Genomic DNA, 22,122 nt, shown 5'->3' with positions numbered 1-22,122 from the left:
GAGAGAGATGGGGATTACTCTTCTGTGAAAGAGGGAGGAGGCAGAGCCGAGCTGAGGGAGAGAGAGAGAGAGAGAGAGAGAGAGAGAGATAGATGGGGATTACTCTTCTGTGAGCTGAGAGAGATGGGGATTACTCTTCTGTGAAAGAGGGAGGCGGCAGAGCTGAGCTGAGAGAGATGGGGATTACTCTTCTGTGAAAGAGGGAGGAGTCAGAGCTGAGCGAGCGAGCACTGCCTCAGTACTGGGGGGGTAAATATGGACCTCACCAACCCCTCTTAAATATTCACACACGTTGGAGGTGACATGCTGGAGACACATGCACACAACCTGGGGGGGCCAAAAACACATACCGACACAGCTGAGGGAGAGAGAGAGATGGGGATTACTCTTCTGTGAAAGAGGGAGGAGGCGGAGCCGAGGGGGAGAGTGAGAGAGAGAGAGAGAGAGAGAGAGAGAGAGAGAGATGGGGATTACTCTTCTGTGAAAGAGGGAGGAGGCAGAGCCGAGAGAGAGAGAGAGAGAGATGGGGATTACTCTTCTGTGAAAGAGGGAGGAGGCAGAGCTGAGCTGAGGGAGAGAGATGGGGATTACTCTTCTGTGAAAGAGGGAGGAGGCGGAGCCGAGAGAGAGAGAGAGAGAGATGGGGATTACTCTTCTGTGAAAGAGGGAGGAGGCAGAGCCGAGCTGAGGGAGAGAGAGAGAGAGAGAGAGAGAGAGAGAGATAGATGGGGATTACTCTTCTGTGAGCTGAGAGAGATGGGGATTACTCTTCTGTGAAAGAGGGAGGCGGCAGAGCTGAGCTGAGAGAGATGGGGATTACTCTTCTGTGAAAGAGGGAGGAGTCAGAGCTGAGCGAGCGAGCACTGCCTCAGTACTGGGGGGGTAAATATGGACCTCACCAACCCCTCTTAAATATTCACACACGTTGGAGGTGACATGCTGGAGACACATGCACACAACCTGGGGGGGCCAAAAACACATACCGACACTGGGTTTAATGTAGCTGGTAAAGGGAGCAAAACCCCCATTAGTGCTAATGCACTGTCTCACTGCAGAAGTTAGACACACACACCCCTTGAGACATACACTGCAGTCACACGTTTTTACTATCCTTGTGGGAACCAGAAGTCCTCACCAGGATAGTAAAACAAGGAAAATCGGGGACATTTTGCCGATCCCCACAAGGAAAGAGGCTATTTATAGGCTTAGGGGTTAGGGGTTTGTGGTTAAGGAAAATAGGATTTTGAATGGGAATCAATTGTTTGGTCCCCACAAGGATAGTAAAACAAACATGTGTAGCATGCTTGGTGGAGCAAAAATGCTAATTACTATCTGTCATTTCATACCAATGATGAAATCAGAGACACACTAAAACACACTAACAAACAAACAGGTAGTAGCACTTGTGCGCAAGCTTGCGTTTGCCTACCCATGCTTATGTTCCACACACACATACCTTCGCTGCCTGGGGCAGGGGGTACAATAGTGCTGCCCTGAGCAGTGGGTACCATACCTGCAAGAGTTATGGAAGGGTAAACCAAGTCAATTGGGAGTGTTGTGTAGCCTTAATCCAGCTGTAGATAGTACTCTAAGAGAATGGGGAATAGTGAGACTGCAGTATGTGTGACTGCAATGTATGTCGTAGTGTACTAGCCCACAAGTATGTATGTATGTATGTATGTATGCATGCATGTATTCATTTGTGTGTCTACGCATGCATCTGTGTGTCTTCACCGAGGCTGCGGTTGCTGAGGTATTGTCGGAGGCTGACGTTTCCCAGCTGTGTGGGTCTGACGCAGCCCACCTCCAGAGATACAGCTGTGCTCTCCCCTCGCACTTCCATCCCCCCACACACACACTGCACTTTCAGCACCAGCACCGACACCTGGGGGGGAGAGAGAGAGAGGGAGGGAGGCATTAAGTTGGATAGGAGAGTCAGCTAAAATGAATAAAATGGTAAGTTAATTTAATCAATTCAGAAAGTGGGGTAAAATTACAGTTCAGGAAATGAAAAATGCTCAAGTACACTCATGCATGTGTGTGTGTTCAGTGCATTCAGAAGTATTCAGACCCCTTGACTTTTTCCACATTAAGTTACAGCCTTGTTCTACAATGGATAAAATAAAAATAATCTACACACAATACCTCATAATGACAAAGAGAAAAACGTTTTTTTTAAATGTTTGCAAATGTATTATAACATAAAAACAGAAATACTTTATTTACATACAGTATTGAGACCTTTTGCTATGAGACTCGAAATTGAGTTCAGGTGCATCCTGTTTCCATTGATCATCCTTGATGTTTCTACAACTTGATTGGAGTAAATTCAATTGATTGAACATGATTTGGAAAGGCACACCTGTCTATATATGGTACCACAGTTGACAGTATGTCAGAAAAAAAACAAGCCATGAGGTCGAAGGGATTGTCCGTAGAGCTCCGAGACAGGATTGTGTCGAGGCACAGATCTGGGGAAGGCTACCAAAACAGTTCTACAGCATTAAAGGTCCACAAGAACACAGTGGCCTCCATCATTCTTAAATAGAAGTTTGGAACAACAAATGGCCCACGGCCAAACTGAGCAATCGGGGGAAGAAGGGCCTTGGTCAGGGAGGTGGCAAAGAACCCAGAGTTCCTCTGTGGAGATGGAAGAACCATCCAGAAGGACAACCATCTCTGCAGCACTCCACCAATCAGGCCTTTTTGGTTGAGTGGCCAGACAGAAGCCACTCCTCAGTAAAATGCATATGACAGCCCATTGGGAGTTTGCCAAAAGGCTCCTAAAGACTCTCAGACCATGAGAACGTCACATCTGGAGGAAATCTGGCACCATCCCTATGGTGAAGCATGTTTGTGGCAGCATCATGCTGTGTGGATGTTTTTCAGCGGCATGGACTGGGAGACTAGTCAAGATCGAGGCAAAGATGAACAGAGCAAAGTACAAGGAGATCCTTGATGAAAACCTGCTCCAGAGCGCTCAGGACCTCAGACTGGGGCGAAGGTTCACCTTCCAACAGGACAACGACCTTAAGCACACAGCCAAGACAACGCAGGAGTGGCTTCGGAACAAGTCTCAATGTCCTCGAATGGCCCAGCCAGAGCCCGGACTTGAACCAGATCGAACATCTCTGGAGTAGAGGTCGACAGATTATGAATTTTCAAAACCGATACCGATACAGATTATTGGACCAAAAAAAGCCGATACCGATTAATTGGCCGATTTTTATTTATTTATTTGTAATAATGACAATTACAACAATACTGAATTAACACTTATTTTAACTTAATATAATACATCAATGAAATCAATTTAGCCTCAAATAATGAAACATGTTCAATTTGGTTTAAATAATCAGTATTGGAAAAGAAAGAAAAAGTGCAATATGTGCCATGTAAGAAAGCTAACGTTTCAGTTCCTTGCTCAGAACATATGAAAGCTGGTGGTTCCTTTTTTTTCTTCTTCAATATTCCCAGGTAAGAAGTTTTAGGTTTTAGTTATTATAGTTATTATAGGACTATTTCCCTCTATACCATTTGTATTTCATATACCTTTGACTATTGGATGTTCTTATAGGCACTTTAGTATTGCCAGTGTAACAGTATAGCTTCCATCCCTCTCCTCGCCGCTACCTGGCCTTGAACCAGGAACACATCGACAACAGCCACCCTCAAAGCAGCGTTACCCACATGCAGAGCAAGGGGAACAACTACAACAAGTCTCAGAGTGAGTGATGTTTGAAACGCTATTAGCGCGCACCCCGCTAACTAGCTAGCCATTTCACATCGGTTACACCAGCCTAATCTCGGGAGTTGATAGGCTTGAAGTCATAAACAGCTCAATGCTTGAAGCATTGCGAAGAGCTGCTGGCAAAACGCACGAAAGTGCTGTTTGAATGAATGCTTATGAGCCTGCTGGTGCCTACCATCGCTCAGTCAGACTGCTCTATCAAATCATAGACTTAGTTATAACATAATAACACACAGAAATACGAGCCTTAGGTCATTAATATGGTCAAATCCGGAAACTACAATTTCGAAAACAAAACGTTTATTCTTTCAGTGAAATACGGAACCGTTCCGTATTTTATCTAACGGGTGGCATCCTTCAATGTTATGTCATAATTACGTACAATTCTGGCAAATTAGTTCGCAATGAGCCAGGCGTCCCAAACTGTTGCATATACCCTGACTCTGAGTGCAATAAACGCAAGAGAAGTGACAATTTCACCTGGTTAATATTGCCTGCTAACCTTTCTTTTAGCTAAATATGCAGTTTTAAAAATATTTACTTCTGTGTATTGATTTTAAGAAAGGCATTGATATTTATGGTTAGGTACATGTTGGAGCAACGACAGTCCTTTTTCGCAAATGCCACCACATTGATTATATGCAACGCAGGACACGCTAGATAAACTAGTAATATCATCAACCATGTGTAGTTATAACTAGTGATTTTGATTGATTGATTGTTTTTTATAAGATAAGTTTAATGCTAGCTAGCAACTTACCTTGGTTTCTTACTGCATTCACATAACAGGCAGGCTCCTCGTGAGGCAGGTGGTTAGAGCGTTGGACTAGTTAACTAACTGTGAGGTTGCAAGATTGAATCCCTGAGCTGACAAGTTATAAATCTGTCATTCTGCCCCTGAACAAGGCAGTTAACCCACTGTTCCTAGGCCCTCATTGAATAAGAATGTGTTCTTAACTGACTTGCCTCGTTAAATAAAGGTGTAAAGGAAAAAAATAAATAATAATAATCTGCAAAATCGGCATCCAAAAATACTGATTTCCGAATTTTTGTGAAAACTTGGTATCGGCCCTAATTAAATCGGCCATTCCGATTAATAGGTTGACCTCTACTCCGGAGACCTGAAAATAGCTGTGCAGTGACACTCCCTGTTCAACCTGACAGAGCTTGAGAGGATCTGCAGAGAACGGCAGAAACTCCACAAAGACAGGTGTAACAAGCTTGAACCCAAGAAGACTCGAGGCTGTAATCACTGCCAAAAGGTGCTTCAACTGAGTAAAGGGTCTGAATACTTATGTAAATGTAATATCAGTTTATTTTTAATACATTTGCAAAAATGTCAACAAAAAAAAAAACTTTTGGCTTTGTCATTATGGGGTATTGTGTGTAGATTGATGAGGGGAAAAAAAACAATTGAATCCATTTTAGAATAAGGTGGTAACGTAACAAATTGTGGAAAAAGTCAAGGGGTCGGAATACTTTTCGATTGCACTGTGTGTACAGCAGTGTGTGTTCATGGATCCATGCCTGCATGTGAGCATACATTTCCTGTGCATGTGTGTATTACCATGTCTTTGGTAGGTTCGTCGATGCTCTGGGAGGTGGCACTGACAGTATCTGGTGAGCCAGCACCGTCCTGCTCCCCTGTGCCCATGGCCGCTACTGCTGCTGCCTCCTTGGCAATTTCTGTGGCACTCTGCTCCCTCACCACATCCTTAAAGCCTGAGATGGACACGTCGTCTGTGGACATAGAATAAATTAAAATTGGTGGTCTGCAACCAAAACATTGATAAATACCAGACACAACTAAAAGCAAGCAAAAACATTAACAGCCCTTTTTCAGGACCCTGTCTTTCAAAGATAACTCGTAAAAATCCAAATAACGTCACAGATCTTCATTGTAAAGGGTTTAAACACTGTTTCCCATGCTTGTTCAATGAACCATAAACAATTAAAGAACATGAACATAATTAATGAACATTCAATCACCCACGTGGGTATATGCGCCTAAAAACCAATGAGTAGATAGGAGAGGCTGGACTTGCAGCGAATCAAGCGTCTAAAATAGAGCCAAGTTATATTACAGTGCCTGGTACGCAGACGCCCGTTGACACGGGCAAGCAGTGGATGAAACGACTTAACAACATGTATGTACATTTATTTTGCAACACAGCTGGTTTGTTCAACATATTAGGGGCCAAGATGAATTTCTTCAGCATCCTGAGGTTGAAGAGGCTTTGTTGTGCCTTCTTCCCCACACTGTCGGTGTGAAGGAACCATTTCACATTCTCAGTGAGGAACTAGAAGCTGTTGACTATCCACTGGCCTGTCGATGTGGATGGGGGCGTTCTCTCGCTGCGGCCTACTGAAGTCAACGATCAGCTCCTTCGTTTTGTTGACGTTGAGGGAGAGCTTATTTTCCTGGCACCACTCCACCAGGGCTCTCAACTCCTCCTTGTAGGCTGCCTCATTGTTGTTAGTAAAATCAGGCCTACCACTGTTGTGTCGTCAGCAAACCTGATGAATGAGTTGGAGACGCGTGTGACCACGCAGTCATGGGTGAACAGGGAGTACAGGAGGCGGCTGACCACGCACCTGAGGGGCCCCCGTGTTGAGGGTCAGAGTGGTGGAGGTGATGTTGCCTTCCTTCACCACCTGGGGTCAGCCCGTCAGGAAGTCTAGGACCCAGGGCCCTGTGTGTGTGTGTGTGTGTGTGTGTGGTTCCTACCCCTCTCCAGCAGGCTGTATGTGTCTGTGTCTCCGTCCTCCATCAGGTAGCTGTCTATGGAGAGGTTGTCCAAGGACTGCAGAGACGGAGTCTTCTTCATGTTCTTATAGGACACTGAGAAACTGGACTGGGAACGCTCCCTCATCAGACGCCCACTGGAACACAAACAGAGTGAGTGTGAGAGAAGAGTGAGGGGAAAGAAAAACAGGAGTACTGTGGACCTCAAGGCTTGGATATGAATAGCCCTGCGCCCCGTTTCCCAAAAGCATTTTAAGGCAGAGTTCATCATCAGAACCATTGAGCTGGTCCTAACAATGAACTTAGCCTTAAGATGCTTTTGGGAAACCGGGCTCAGGTCTAGACCGTTGACCTAGCCAAGGCTATCTGCTACTAGTCACCAGATAAAGGCTACACACACTATTCACCGGGTACACACACCAACTTGCAGCGTGTAAATGTATAGAGACCCACATACACTCCCACAGATATACACCCAACCACAGACAATTCTACATGCACACGTACAGATACAACACACACACACCACACCGTGAACAGATATTTAAAGGAATGCGGACGCACACACAGACAGACCCATAGCGTGTCTTACATGTTGGAAATAGAATAAAGGGAGGTGGACCGGGTGTTTGAGGAGCTGAGCCGGTCAGAAACCACTGACAGACTGCCTTTCCTTTGTAGAGAGAGAACACACACACACACCTCGAATGGGTCAGAGCAGAGGACACACTGAGCTACAGAGTAGAGTAGCAGAGTGAGAAAAACACACACACAAAAAGACAGATGCACACCTTGTATGGGAGCTCATTGGACAAGGCAGAAACACACACAAATGAACAAACACCTCTTATGGGTGACAACATTGATATTGTGACGTATAGGGCAGGTACAGTGAGGTCACTGTATTTACACAGACATGATGTAGAACTACAGACTGATGTGATGGGACTGACCAAGTAACAGTAAAGTAACATTAAATGATGCTTTACTAAGCTGGGCATGAATAAGTGAGTAACTGTAATGACATCTGGAGGAAGTATTGTTGTGACTGAGTATTGCAGTAATAGGAGTGACTGTTTATTTAAAGCTTGTCATAAGTCCTCTGAATGAGTGTTACGGTCTGCCTGCCGATTGGCCTGCATTTCCCACTGCTGATCTGGCGACCGGGACATGCACCAAGTCACAGTAAAGATGTTCTTATTGTTTGCTTTGGAGTGAATCATCACTGTGAATGTTTTACAGTCTGACCGTCTGAATAGCTGAACAATCTGTTATGGAAGTAACGGAATCAGTGTTCCTCTGGAGAAATGGGTAGCAGTAGAGGGGAAAGGTCAGGGGGTTTCCCTCCCCCACTGTTTTGGGGGTCCCCCCAGAGAATTTTGAAGTAGAAGGACTGAGAAGCTCACTTCTGGTAACTTTTTAAAAGGACATTCTATCAAAAATGTATGAAAATAAAATTGTTGACACCAACCAAAATATAATTTCTACCTCCAGAAATTAGCCAAATAAAATATTGGTAAAATTATTTGTTTAAATTGTAACATAGTGAACCATGCTTATAGCCTATGCATGGTTCATATGATCAGGTATGCTATTAGCAATAAGCATTATCACCTTTATCCCAACTGATGCAGCATAGTGGCTATAAATAAATAGGCTGAAGCATGGTGTAGCCTATCTGCATTTACCCTGTTGGGCTAATCATTAGTAGAGTCCTGCATCGGGTCAGATACGCATGGGTGAGCCCCCCCCCCAAAAAAAAATCAGCAGGCCCTTGGAATAAAAAAAAAAACTTTTCAACCCGGTCAGAAAAATTACATTGCGGGTCGGGAAATATTTTTAAATCAAGTTATTAATACACTTTCAAACCCCAGGCGCTTGTTGTGTTGTGAATTCCATTTTGTGGACGGCGAGACAGACATAAGGCTACCAGCCAAGCACGCATTGAGAGTGTGTGGAGCCGGGAACTGTCCCTTCTTCGTGAGGTGCTAAAATTGTCCACGTGCAGCGCTTATGTTCCCTCTCCCCACCAGATAATTTGTATTTATTTAGCTAGGCAAGTCAGTTAAGAACAAATTCTTATTTACAATGACGCCTACCCCGGTCAAACCCGGACGACGATGGGCCAATTGTGCGCCGCCCTATGGGACTCCTAATCACAGCCGGTTTGTGATACAACACATTACAAAGCGTATTTTTCCTGGGTAGCCTAGGTTACGTGAAAATGGCTAACGTAGGCCTAACCGGAGAAATAAAAACTAAGGTTATGATAAAGGAATAGGCTACATCGCCGTGGAAATGTGCTGCGGGAGTGAAATCTCCAGTTTAGAAGACCAACACGGTAGACGAATACACAGCTGGCACAGAGTGCAAGCAGGTAGGCCTATTTTCGATCATTCATTTAATTCTAAGTTATTTATTCCATTCATTCAGCGGTCCTTCATTAGACCATACGCAGGCCATATAAAGAGTAAACCGGTGCGACTGGTAGAAGTGTGAGCAGCCTATAAATGCAGCAGATTTTTGATTCTGGGAATTCCCTCCCTATGACACTCGTAACTTGAACGCACCTCGAGAGGAATATTTATCTGGCATAGAACACACAACAAGCCGATTATGTAAATAGAGGAACTATTATACTGTGGGGTTGTCTGATTTTGTCTGCAGAGGAAAAGTAAATGTGGACTGTTCCAGCATCTTCAAAGTGCACCTCGGTATACTTTTTTTAAATGTCCCATATTTTTTTGCAGTGGCAGCAATTATTTTGCCATGGCACCACAGCTAAATGACTGCAGTGGAAACACTTGGCTGGAAAATGACTGTTACAGTAAGGACAGTCTAAATAACCAGACTGTATTATGATAATGAAGGAAGGGAATTACCTGGACATAGACTCAGGCAATCTGGCCCCAGGGTTCTTCTCGTTCCAGTCTTTGGTGGAGAGTGGGTCTGAGAGAGTGGGGTCTGCCCTGGAGGACTCACCCTGCTGGGCTGTACAATCAACTCCGGTCCCCGGCTCCTCTCCCCCAGTCCGGGCCTCCAGGATAGCCTCTCCCAACTCCTCTGAACTCGATCTCCCTGTCCTTTCGTCAAAAGACGCCTTCAGGTTGGGGGCAGAGGCGGGGATGAGAGGGGCGGGGCCTTGCGTTATCCCACCCTCTACCCCACACATAAGCTGGTCCACTGTACAGCTTCCCTTCGTCCCAGCCCCCTCTACGTGGGTTCCTCTATCCCCCCCCTCCCCTCCATCACTCCCAGTCTCCAAGGTGCATCTACTCTCCGAGGGGGACAACTCCGACCCTAGGGGGGAACCAGGACCCTCGGGCTGGGGGACCGGCTTCAAGAGGAGAGCTATCTCCGCACTTTTGAGCAGGATCCCCACACAGGCACTGAAGGGATGGTGGTCTGGAGGGGGGTCCGATGTGGTCTTTGCCTTGTCTCGTTTGAAGCCCATCCCCTCCAGGTCCTGTTGCAGGGTGTGCTGCAAGGCTTTGATGCTGCGCTGCAGCCGCATCAGGAACATGTACTGCCTGTGGCTCACCTGGACACACATTATGCTCATAACTACACACACTTCAGTATTCTCAAATAAACACAGTGTAACACATGTTGGTTCACATTATACACACACGTCATACATTAATACAAAGTGTACAAAACATTAGGAACACTTCCCTAATATTGAGTTGCACCACCATCCTTTTGCCCTCAGAACAGCCTCAATTCATCGATGCATGGACCCTACAGGGTGTGGAAAGCGTTCCACAGGGATGCTCGCCCATGTTGACTCCAATGCTTCCCGCAGTTGTGTCAAGTTGGCTGGATGTCCTTTTGGTGGTGGACCATTCTTGATACACGGGAAACTGTTGTGTGAAAAACCCAGCAGCGTTGCAGTTCTTGACACACAAACCAGTGCACCTGGCACCTACTGCCAAAACCCGTTCAAAGGCACTTAAATATTTTGTCTTGCTCATTCACCCTCTGAATGGCGCACACACACACGTGGCATTAATCAGGGATCATAGACTGACCAGGTGAAAGCTATGTTATGAAAAGAGAATGTTCCTAATGTTTTGTACACTTAGTGTATAAACCCACACACACACACACACACCAAAAGATATGAATCACCACTCACCTGTGCGCTCAAATGCTTCTGTACGTGCACTAACATGTGCATGTCTGCCTCCTTACTGGAAGACGAGGAAGGTGGGGGGATGTTGTCCAGGGACAGTGGCTTGTGAAGCCCGTTGCTAGGCGGCAGTGAGGCCTCTGTTGCCGTGGCGTCCGTAACAGTACTATAGTACTCCTTTAAAAGCCTCTTCCTCTGCAGACGTCCTACGGTATCCACAGGCTCGCTCTTGGCCAGGCCTGCAGCAAGGGGCGTTCTCTGCCCTCTCGAAGCCCCGCCCATTAGCCGCTCCTGGTGCTGGGCGTGTCTGCCCGGCTGGCACGCCCACAGAGTGAGGGGGAAGGCGTCAACAAAAGGCTGGGGCCGCCCCTTCCCGCCGCGCGTCCCCTCGTAGTCCACCCAGAACTGGGCAAAATGAACCGCCCACAAGTCTGTGGCAGCTGGCATTTTTAGGGCATCCACGCCCAACGAGGGCGACACCAACCCTTTATACACATTGTGCAACATAGTGTCCTGCTCATGCGCGTGGCGTTGGAAAACGGGGTGGATCACCGGGAAGGAGGTGGAGGAGCGAGGGAAGGAGGAAAAGGAGGTGGAGAAGAACTGTTGTTCTTGGAAGGAGAGGAGTAGGGCTTCCAGGTGGGAGCGGGAGCAGTTGGGGGGGTGGCGGGTGTTGGTGGCCACCATCTCCGAGCATTGGACAGAGACGGAGCGGGGGAGGTCCTGGGGATAGGAGGGGTCCCTGTCCGTGGGTACTACCAACTGTGGTGGGGGAGAGAGGAAGAGAAACACATTATTAGAAAATATACATAGAGGTCATCAATGTGTACAAGATGACTAATGAGAGTAATTTCCAATCTGTTGAAATGTAAAGACTATGCTCTTACAGAAATGGAGTGTGTTGACCTTTTCAAGGGCTTTTTTCACAGCTATGGTAGCGTTTGCATTTCTCAAATGACTGGATCAAAGTGTCCAAGTACTGAATGAGTGTGGGATTTGAACAGCGACATAACATCATGACAGAGCCTGTGGTTGTGTATCCTTTCTGCCCTCTACCTTGAGCATTAGTCCGTCCACCCTGATGTCGATGTGCTCGTCAGGCTTCTGTTCCTCGTCGTTGAGCTTGTAGAGCTCCATGAACTGTTCCAGGCTCTGCCTCAGGTCCAGCGTAAACAGGTTGCACCACACCAGGCTCCTGGGGTCCAGCACCAGCTGCAGCGCATTCAGCTGCACATACAGGTTGGGGCAGGGGACTGCAGGAGGTGGGGAAGATAAGATTATATAATAATCAATGCAAGGGACTACAGGAGGCGGGGAAGAGAAGATTATATAATAATCAATGCAAGGGACTGCAGGAGGTGGGGAAGAGAAGATTATACACTGCTCAAAAAAATAAAGGGAACACTAAAATAACACATCCTAGATCTGAATGAATGAAATATTCTTATTAAATACTTTTTTCTTTACATAGTTGAATGTGCTGACATTTAAAATCACACAAAAATTATCAATTGAAATCAAATTTATCAACCCATGGAGGTCTGGATTTGGAGTCACACTCAAAATTAAAGTGGAAAACCACACTACAGGCTGATCCAACTTTGATGTAATGTCCTTAAAACAAGTCAAAATGAGGCTCAGTAGTGTGTGTGGCCTCCACGTGCCTGTATGACCTCCCTACAACGCCTGTGCATGCTCCTGATGAGGTGGTGGATGGTCTCCTGAGGGATCTCCTCCCAGACCTGGACTAAAGCATCCGCCAACTCCTGGGCAGTCTGTGGTGCAACGTGACATTGGTGGATGGAGCGAGACATGATGTCCCAGATGTGCTCAATTGGATTCAGGTCTGGGGAACGGGCGGGCCAGTCCATAGCATCAATGTCTTCCTCTTGCAGGAACTGCTGACACACTCCAGCCACATGAGGTCTAGCATTGTCTTGCATTAGGAGGAACCCAGGGCCAACCGCACCAGCATATGGTCTCACATGGGGTCTGAGGATCTCATCTCGGTACCTAATGGCAGTCAGGCTACCTCTGGCGAGCACATGGAGGGCTGTGCGGCACCCCAAAGAAATGCCACCCCACACCATGACTGACCCACCGCTAAACCGGTCATGCTGGAGGATGTTGCAGGCAGCAGAACATTCTCCACGGCGTCTCCAGACTCTGTCACGTCTGTCACATGTGCTCAGTGTGAACCTGCTTTCATCTGTGAAGAGCACAGGGCGCCAGTGGCGAATTTGCCAATCTTGGTGTTCTCTGGCAAATGCCAAACGTCCTGCACGGTGTTGGGCTGTAAGCACAACCCCCACCTGTGGACGTCGGGCCCTCATACCACCCTCATGAAGTCTGTTTCTGACCGTTTGAGCAGACACATGCACATTTGTGGCCTGCTGGAGGTCATTTTGCAGGGCTCTGGCAGTGCTCCTCCTTGCACAAAGGCAGAGGTAGCAGTCCTGCTGCTGGGTTGTTGCCCTCCTACGGCCTCCTCCACGTCTCCTGATGTACTGGCCTGTCTCCTGGTAGCTCCTCCATGCTCTGGACACTACGCTGACAGACACAGCAAACCTTCTTGCCACAGCTCGCATTGATGTGCCATCCTGGATGAGCTGCACTACCTGAGCCACTTGTGTGGGTTGTAGACTCCGTCTCATGCTACCACTAGAGTGAAAGCACCGCCAGCATTCAAAAGTGACCAAAACATCAGCCAGGAAGCATAGGAACTGAGAAGTGGTATGTGGTCACCACCTGCAGAACCACTCCTTTATTCGGGGTGTCTTGCTAATTGCCTATAATTTCCACCTGTTGTCTATTCCATTTGCACAACAGCATGTGAAATGTATTGTCAATCAGTGTTGCTTCCTAAGTGGACAGTTTGATTTCACAGAAGTGTGATTGACTTGGAGTTACATTGTGTTGTTTAAGTGTTCCCTTTATTTTTTTGAGCAGTGTATAATAATCAATGCAAGGGACTGTAGGAGGTGGGGAAGAGAAGATGATATAATAATCAATGCAAGGGACTGTAGGAGGTGGGAAAGAGAAGATGATATAATAATCAATGCAAGGGACTGCAGGAGGTGGGAAAGAGAAGATGATATAATAATCAATGCAAGGGACTGTAGGAGGTGGGAAAGAGAAGATGATATAATAATCAATGCAAGGGACTGCAGGAGGTGGGAAAGAGAAGATGATATAATAATCAATGCAAGGGACTGCAGGAGGCGGGAAAGAGAAGATGATATAATAATCAATGCAAGGGACTGCAGGAGGTGGGAAAGAGAAGATGATATAATAATCAATGCAAGGGACTGCAGGAGGTGGGAAAGAGAAGATGATATAATAATCAATGCAAGGGACTGTAGGAGGTGGGAAAGAGAAGATGATATAATAATCAATGCAAGGGACTGCAGGAGGCGGGAAAGAGAAGATGATATAATAATCAATGCAAGGGACTGCAGGAGGTGGGAAAGAGAAGATGATATAATAATCAATGCAAGGGACTGCAGGAGGTGGGAAAGAGAAGATTATATAATAATCAATGCAAGAGAATGCAGGAGGTGGGAAAGAGAAGATGATATAATAATCAATGCAAGGGACTGCAGGAGGTGGGAAAGAGAAGATGATATAATAATCAATGCAAGGGACTGCAGGAGGTGGGAAAGAGAAGATGATATAATAATCAATGCAAGGGACTGCAGGAGGTGGGAAAGAGAAGATGATATAATAATCAATGCAAGGGACTGCAGGAGGTGGGAAAGAGAAGATTATATAATAATCAATGCAAGGGACTGCAGGAGGTGGGAAAGAGAAGATTATATAATAATCAATGCAAGGGACTGCAGGAGGTGGGAAAGAGAAGAGAGGATGGAAACTAGAAATGAGTGGAGGGGGAAGAGAAGAGAGGTGACGCACTAATGCATTCACCTTTCCCTCAGCACTAACATACCCGATTCACATAAACATCAAGTCAAGACTTCAAACAGTTCAATCAGATGAGTTAGTGCTAGGCTGGAGTAAAACCCTTACACCCTGTAGGATGAGGGTCTAGGAATCAAAAACTAGGAACTGAATGAGAGTAGGAACCAATCTTACTGGGGTAGTCTTTTCCGTCAGGGAAGTAGTATTCGGTGAACTCGACGTGGATGGCAGGCATCTCAGGAGGGAGGTACAGGGACTTCTTATTACAGGAGATCATGGCCTTAGGGCTGGAGCGACGCTGGTCTGCTGTGGACACCTGATACACACACACACGGGATGAGGTCAGTACGAGAAGTGGGTGGATCAGATAAGCACGTCAACTGTGTGCGTGTGCTGACCTGGTAGATGCTGAAGTCAGCTATCCTGAGGACAATGGAGCTGGACAGGAGCTGCGTCTTGGGGGTCTGGGGAGAACTGAGGATACTGGTAGAACTAGTACTGATCTTACCTAGAAAGGAGAGGTGAAGAGAGGGGGGAGAGAAAGGATGGTAGGGAGAATAAGGAGACAGAGTGGGGAGAGAAAGGATGGTAGGGAGAATAAGGAGACAGAGTGGGGAGAGAAAGGATGGTAGGGAGAATAAGGAGACAGAGTGGGGAGAGAAAGGATGGTAGGGAGAATAAGGAAACAGAGTGGGGAGAGAAAGGATGGTAGGGAGAATAAGGAGACAGAGTGGGGAGAGAAACGGGGAAAAGAAAAAGAGACCCAGTCAGACCACCTGCCACACTCTGATGTCGTCTCAAAAGGTGTGTATCACCGCACACCGTGTGCGCACACCATCGGGGTACCTGGCTCTAGGCATGAGAAGCAGCACTGTGCCCGCCCCCGTGCCCTCGCCCTCTCCCTCGCTCGTACCATGGCTCGTGCCCGCACCCACCCCGGGGGTAGGTCGTCTGGCCCCCTAACCACCACTATTCTTCCTCTTCCTGTCTCGTCCTGCTCTACGGGACCATACACACTGTCCCTAACGCTGGAGACACTGGAGGGATACCTGGACACTGGAGGGACAGAACTCAGAGTGACTAGGCAGTGTGATACTAGGGAAACCAACACTTCACTTAATTCCAATCTAAAAATTACCCACTAGATGACATCAAGTGTATTCTAGTTCAGTTGAATGTCAACTGTCTAACCAACATCACTCTTCATGGGCTGCTGGGACAGATTCTTATAGTGGTTGAATAAAAAGTGAATCAGGACAGATGCTCCAACACACACATTTATTGGATTACTATGTTTCAATCACATTGAGGGGAGGTGTGTCTGTGTGAGTGTTTACCGTACTCTGTGTGTGTGCGTGCCTGTGCTGTTCTTTTGTTTACCGTGCTGTGGTGAGGAGTGAGAGTTGGCCGGGCCCTCCCGGTCTCTCTTGGCGGTCTTCAACATCTCCACGTTAGACTTGAACTCCTCCAGCAGACTCCTGGCCCAGCCCTCCATGGCCTTAGTGGCCTCACTGTACTGCATCCAGTGGAGACAACTCTCACCTGGAGACAGAGAGATGAATGGGGGAGAGGACAGAAAGCAAAAGACGAGGGAGAAACCGCTGTCTAAGTACCTACTCTTGTCACTAATAGAGATGCTATACAGACAGAGAAAGACACGTTTTGTGGTGTTGAAAGATCAGAAAGATCACTATTACACCCATCAGCTGTGTGGCACTTGGAGGGAGGTTGTGTAGAGGTTGTGGTGGTGTTCACCTGCTCTGTGGGAGGGGTAGTAATGTTGGAGGGTGGTTGTGTAGAGGTTGTGGTGGTGTTCACCTGCTCTGTGGGAGGGGTAGTAATGTTGGAGGGTGGTTGTGGTGGTGTTCACCTGCTCTGTGGGAGGGGTAGTAATGTTGGAGGGTGGTTGTGTAGAGGATGTGGTGGTGTCTAACTGCTCTGTGGGAGGGGTAGTAATGTTGGGGGGTGGTTGTGTAGAGGATGTGGTGGTGTCTACCTGCTCTGTGGGAGGGGTAGTAATGTTGGAGGGTGGTTGTGTAGAGGATGTGGTGGTGTCTACTTGCTCTGTGGGAGGGGTAGTAATGTTGGAGGGTGGTTGTGTAGAGGATGTGGTGGTGTCTACCTGTTCTGTGGGAGGGGTAGTAATGTTGGAGGGTGGTTGTGTAAAGGTTGTGGTGGTGTCTACCTGTTCTGTGGGAGGGGTAGTAGTGTTGTGGCGAAATCCTGCACGGAGCCTTCACAGTGCGCTGCCACTTTAAGAGCGCATCAGTGGAGGTCGACCGATTAATCGGAATGGCCGATTTAATTAGGGCCGATTTCAAGTTCATAACAAGCAAGGGCAAGGAACTTAAACGTTAGCTTTCTTACATGGCACATATTGCACTTTTACTTTCATCTCCAACACTTTGTTTTTGCATTATTTAAACCAAATTGAACATTTTTCATTATTTACTTGAGGCTAAATTGATTTTATTGATGTATTTTATTAAGTTAAAATAAGTGTTCATTCAGTATTGTTGTAATTGTCATTATTACAAATAAATAAATAAATAAAAAACGGCCGATTAATCGGTATCGGCTTTTTTGGTCCTCCAATAATCGGTATCGGTGTTGAAAAATCCTAATCGGTCGACCTCTAATCAGCAGTAAGGAAAGAGGAAATGAAGACAGCTTTTTCAGCTCTTTGGGGAGGAGCTCTTGGTTGACGCGACAGTTTGATTGTGTGTGCTATGCTGCAGAAGTTTGGTTTATTTTCAGCGTGTGTAGTTTATAAAGTATTTAACTCAATCATCGGTGTGACAGTTCTAGGTCGTGGTTGTTATCGTTTGGGACCGCGCCGGTTATAGATGCATGGATTAGTAGCAACATTGTTGCGAAACTTTGACATACAAACCATCGGACAGTCAGACAGTACACCAGCATGCCTGAAGACCACAGCTAAGTTATGAATTGTTATTTGAACTGTATTGAGGTGGGGTGTACTAATGACATGTGGCTGAGAAGTAGTAATGTTGGAGGTTGTGGTGTGTTTACCTGCTCTGTGGGAGGGGTAGTAATGTTGGAGGTTGTGGTGTGTTTACCTGCTCTGTGGGAGGGGTAGTAATGTTGGAGGTTGTGGTGTGTTTACCTGCTCTGTGGGAGGGGTAGTAATGTTGGAGGTTGTGGTGTGTTTACCTGCTCTGTGGGAGGGGTAGTAATGTTGGAGGTTGTGGTGTGTTTACCTGCTCTGTGGGAGGGGTAGTAATGTTGGAGGTTGTGGTGTGTTTACCTGCTCTGTGGGAGGGGTAGTAATGTTGTAGGGTGGTTGTGTAGAGGTTGTGGTGGTGTCTACCTGCTCTGTGGGAGGGGTAGTAATGTTGTAGGGTGGTTGTGTAGAGGTTGTGGTGGTGTCTACCTGCTCTGTGGGAGGGGGTAGTAATGTTGTAGGGCGGTTGTGTAGAGGTTGTGGTGGTGTCTACCTGCTCTGTGGGAGGGATAGTAGTCCAGGGTAATGTGACTGAAGGAGAGCTGCATGGCCCCACCAGTTATCCGCTTATTGATCACTGGAGAGAGGGTTGGGAGGGAGGGAGAGAGGGTTGGGAGGGAGGGAGAGAGGGTTGGGAGGGAGGGAGAGAGGATTGGGAGGGAGAGAGGGTTGGGAGGGAGGGAGAGAGGATTGGGAGGGAGAGAGGGTTGGGAGGGAGAGAGAGAGGGTTGGGAGGGAGACAGAGAGGGTTGGGAGGGAGACAGAGAGGGTTGGGAGGGAGGGAGGGAGAGAGAGAGGGATGGGAGGGAGGGAGAGAGGGTTGGGAGGGAGGGAGAGAGGGTTGGGAGGGAGGGAGAGAGGGTTGGGAGGGAGGGAGAGAGGGTTGGGAGGTAAGGAGGGATGCATGGAGGGAGAGAGAGAGGGTTGGGAGGGAGGGAGGGAGAGAGGGTTGGGAGGGAGAGAGGGTTGGGAGGGAGAGAGGGTTGGGAGGGAGGGAGAGAGGGTTGGGAGGGAGGGAGGGAGGGTTGGGAGGGAGGGAGGGAGGGAGGGAGAGAGGGTTGGGAGGGAGGGAGGGTTGGGAGGGAGGGAGGGTTGGGAGGGAGGGAGGGTTGGGAGGGAGCGAGGGTTGGGAGGGAGCGAGGGTTGGGAGGGAGGGAGGGAGAGAGGGTTGGGAGGGAGAGAGGGTTGGGAGGGAGGGAGGGAGGGAGGGAGAGAGGGTTGGGAGGGAGGGAGGGAGAGAGGGTTGGGAGGGAGGGAGGGAGGGAGAGAGGGTTGGGAGGGAGGGAGGGAGAGAGGGTTGGGAGGGAGGGAGGGAGAGAGGGTTGGGAGGGAGGGAGGGAGGGAGGGAGAGAGGGTTGGGAGGGAGGGAGAGAGGGTTGGGAGGGAGGGAGAGAGGGTTGGGAGGGAGGGAGAGAGGGAGGGAGGGAGGGAGGGAGAGAGGGTTGGGAGGGAGGGAGGGAGAGAGGGTTGGGAGGGAGGGAGGGAGGGAGAGAGGGTTGGGAGGGAGGGAGGGAGAGAGGGTTGGGAGGGAGGGAGGGAGAGAGGGTTGGGAGGGAGGGAGGGAGAGAGGGTTGGGAGGGAGGGAGGGAGAGAGGGTTGGGAGGGAGGGAGAGAGGGTTGGGAGGGAGGGAGAGAGGGTTGGGAGGGAGGGAGAGAGGGAGGGAGAGAGGGAGGGAGGGAGGGAGGGAGGGAGGGAGGGAGGGAGGGAGGGAGGGAGGGAGGGAGGGAGGGAGGGAGGGAGAGAGGGTTGGGAGGGAGGGAGGGAGGGAGGGAGGGAGGGAGGGAGGGAAGAAGGCAGAGGCAGAAGATAAGGTAATGCGTGTCAGAGCCCAACATGATGTCATCAGGTATCAGACAGTCAGTCAAACATCTGTCTGAAGTTTGTGTGAAGCATGTGTGTGTTTTACATTTGTATGTGTGTATGTCTATGTGCTGTGTGTGTGTGTGTGTGTACACGTGTCATACGTCTGTGCGTGTGTACCTCTGTCCTTGGCGTGTATGTCGTCACAGATGTGCAGGTCGAGGTGTGTGATCTGCAGGTGGTGGGAGGTCTCACACACGTCGAAGGCAGCGAACAGATTAGCCATGGTGGCGCTCTGGTCAGCCGCTGTGCCTGACGGCACCTGCTGGCTACGCACCTGCTGGGCTGAGGGGGGCGCCGACGATTCCTGGATATAGACCAGAGACCGTAAAAAATACAAACACAGATGCAGACACAGATGCAGACACCGGCACAGAGACATATTGAGATACAGACAGACACAAATAAAATTAAGTAAACATCAATTTTATTGGTGCATCCAACTAGTGTTGCTTGAGATAATGGCGCCGGAGGTGATTTTTACGGGCTCCTAACCAACTGTTCTGTCTTGTGTGGGTTTTTTCACATCGTTTGTAACTTGTTTCGTACATAATGTTGCTGCTACCATCTCTTATGACCAAAAAGAGCTTCTGGATATCAGAACAGGGACTTTTTGAGTCCGACACAAAGGATATACTGCTTCTCTAAGGTCAGGCCCAAATCCCTGTCATTCGCATGAAGAACAGACGGAAATACAGGGGGTAATATATCTGTAATACCTACATGTTTCAAGCAGACCACCATAGTCCCTGTGCCCAAGGAAGTGAAGGTAACCAGCCCCAAATGACTACCGCCTTGAAGCACTCACGTCAGTAGCCATGAAGTGCTTTGAAAGGCTGGTCATGGCTCACATCAACAGCATCATCTTGGATACCCTAAACCCACTCCAATTCGCATACCGGCCCAACAGATTCACAGATGACGCAATCTCAATCGCACTCCACACTGCCCTTCCCCACCTGGACAAAAGAGACATATGAGAATGATGTTCATTGACTACAGCTCAGCGTTCAACACCATAGTGCCCACGAAGCTCATCACTAAGTTAAGGACCCTGGGAATAAACACCTCTGGAACCTGGACTTTCTGACGGGCCACCCTCAGGTGTTAAGGGTAGGCAACAACACATCTGCCATGCTGATCCTCAACATGGTGGCCCCTCAGGGGTGTGTGCTTAGTCCCCTCCTGTACTCCTTATTCACACACGACTGCGTGGTCAAGCACGACTCCAACACCATCAAGTTAGCTCATGACAAGAGTGGTAGATCTGATCACCGACAACGATGAGAAAACCTATAGGGAGGAGGTCAGAGACCTGGCAGTGTGGTGCCAGGACAACAACCCCTCCCTCAACGTCAGCAAGACAAAGGAGATGATCATGGACTACGGGAAAAGGAGGGCCAAACACGCCCCCCATTCTCATCGATGGGGCTGTTGTGGAGCGGGTCGAGAGAACTTCCTTGGTGTCCACATCACCAACAAACTACCATGGTCCAAACACACCAAGACAGCCGTGAAGAGGGCATTACAACACCTTTCCCCCCTCAGGAGACTGAAAAGATTTGGCATAGGTCCTTAGATCCTCAAAAAGTTCTACAGCTGCACCCTCGAGAGCATCCTGCCTGGTTGCATCACCGCTTGGTATGGCAACTGCTTGGCACCCGACAGTAAGGCACTACAGATGGTAGTGCGTATGGTCCAATATATCACTGGGGCACAGCTTCCTGCCATCCAAGACCTATATTTATTTATAAAAATATATTTATTTTATCTTTATTTAACCAGATAGGCCAGTTGAGATCAAGTTCTCATTTACAACTGCGACCTGGCCAAGATAAAGCAAAGCAGTGCAACACAAACAACAGAGTTACACATGGAATAAACAAACATACAGTCAATAACACAATTGAAAAGTCTATATACAATGTGTGCAAATGAGGCAAGATAAGTGAGGTAAAGCAATAAATAGGCCCTAGTGGCAAAATAATTACAATAAACACTGGAGTGAGATGTGCAGAAGATGAATGTGCAAGTAGAGATACTGGGGTGCAAAGGAGCAACAAAAAAAATAACAGTATGGGGATGAGGTAGTTGGATAGGCTATTTACAGATGGGCTATGTACAGGTGCAGTGATCTGTGAGCTGCTCTGACAACTGGTGCTTAAAGTCAGTGAGGGAGATATGAGTCTCCAGCTTCAGTGATTTTTGCAATTCGTTCCAGTCATTGGCGGCAGAGAACTGGAAGGAAAGGCGGCCAAACGAGGAATTGGCTTTGGGGGTGACCAGTGAAATATACCTGCACGTGGAGCGCGTGATACGAGTGGGTGCTGCTATGGTGACCAGTGAGTTGAGATAAGGTGGGGCTTTACCTAGCAAAGACTTACAGATGACCTGGAGCCAGTGGGTTTGGCGATGAATATGAAGCGAGGGCCAGCCAACGAGAGCATACAGGTTGCAGTGGTGGGTAGCATATGGAGCTTTGGTGACTAAACGGATGGCACTGTGATAGACTGCATCCAATTTGTTGAGTAGACTGTTGGAGGCTATTTTTAAAAGAAGTCAACGGTCGGTAGGATAGTCAGTTTTACGAGGGTGTTTGGCAACATGAGCAAAGGATGCTTTGTTGAGAAATAGGAAGCTGATTCTAGATTTAATTTTGGATTGGAGATGCTTAATGTGAGTCTGGAAGGAGAGTTTACAGTCTAACCAGACACTTAGGTACTTGTAGTTGTCCACATATTCTAACTCA

General features: G+C 47.9%; 1 protein-coding gene across 3 annotated transcripts in view; it reads right to left on the bottom strand.

The window, feature by feature from the left end:
• LOC110490566 (UHRF1-binding protein 1-like) overlaps positions 1-22,122 on the bottom strand; it is a 51,280-nt gene that overhangs the window by 5,162 nt on the left and 23,996 nt on the right. The window contains exons 8-20 of one of the 3 annotated variants that reach the window (XM_036944927.1): positions 19,494-19,680; positions 18,006-18,089; positions 15,928-16,089; positions 14,946-15,055; positions 14,722-14,863; positions 11,686-11,882; positions 10,636-11,391; positions 9,380-10,038; positions 7,090-7,170; positions 6,480-6,634; positions 5,319-5,491; positions 1,735-1,885; positions 1,457-1,513 (exon numbers count right to left, since the gene is read on the bottom strand). In XM_036944927.1, the coding sequence (XP_036800822.1) occupies positions 1,457-1,513; positions 1,735-1,885; positions 5,319-5,491; positions 6,480-6,634; positions 7,090-7,170; positions 9,380-10,038; positions 10,636-11,391; positions 11,686-11,882; positions 14,722-14,863; positions 14,946-15,055; positions 15,928-16,089; positions 18,006-18,089; positions 19,494-19,680 (2,914 nt within the window). The remainder of the gene's footprint in view (positions 1-1,456; positions 1,514-1,734; positions 1,886-5,318; positions 5,492-6,479; positions 6,635-7,089; positions 7,171-9,379; positions 10,039-10,635; positions 11,392-11,685; positions 11,883-14,721; positions 14,864-14,945; positions 15,056-15,927; positions 16,090-18,005; positions 18,090-19,493; positions 19,681-22,122) is intronic. The other 2 variants (XM_036944928.1, XM_036944929.1) reach the window with 2 other exon arrangements.

The sequence above is a fragment of the Oncorhynchus mykiss genome, chromosome 15, assembly GCF_013265735.2.
Source record: "Oncorhynchus mykiss isolate Arlee chromosome 15, USDA_OmykA_1.1, whole genome shotgun sequence".
Taxonomy (NCBI): domain Eukaryota; kingdom Metazoa; phylum Chordata; class Actinopteri; order Salmoniformes; family Salmonidae; genus Oncorhynchus; species Oncorhynchus mykiss.
This window is presented reverse-complemented; position numbering and strand designations above follow the sequence as displayed.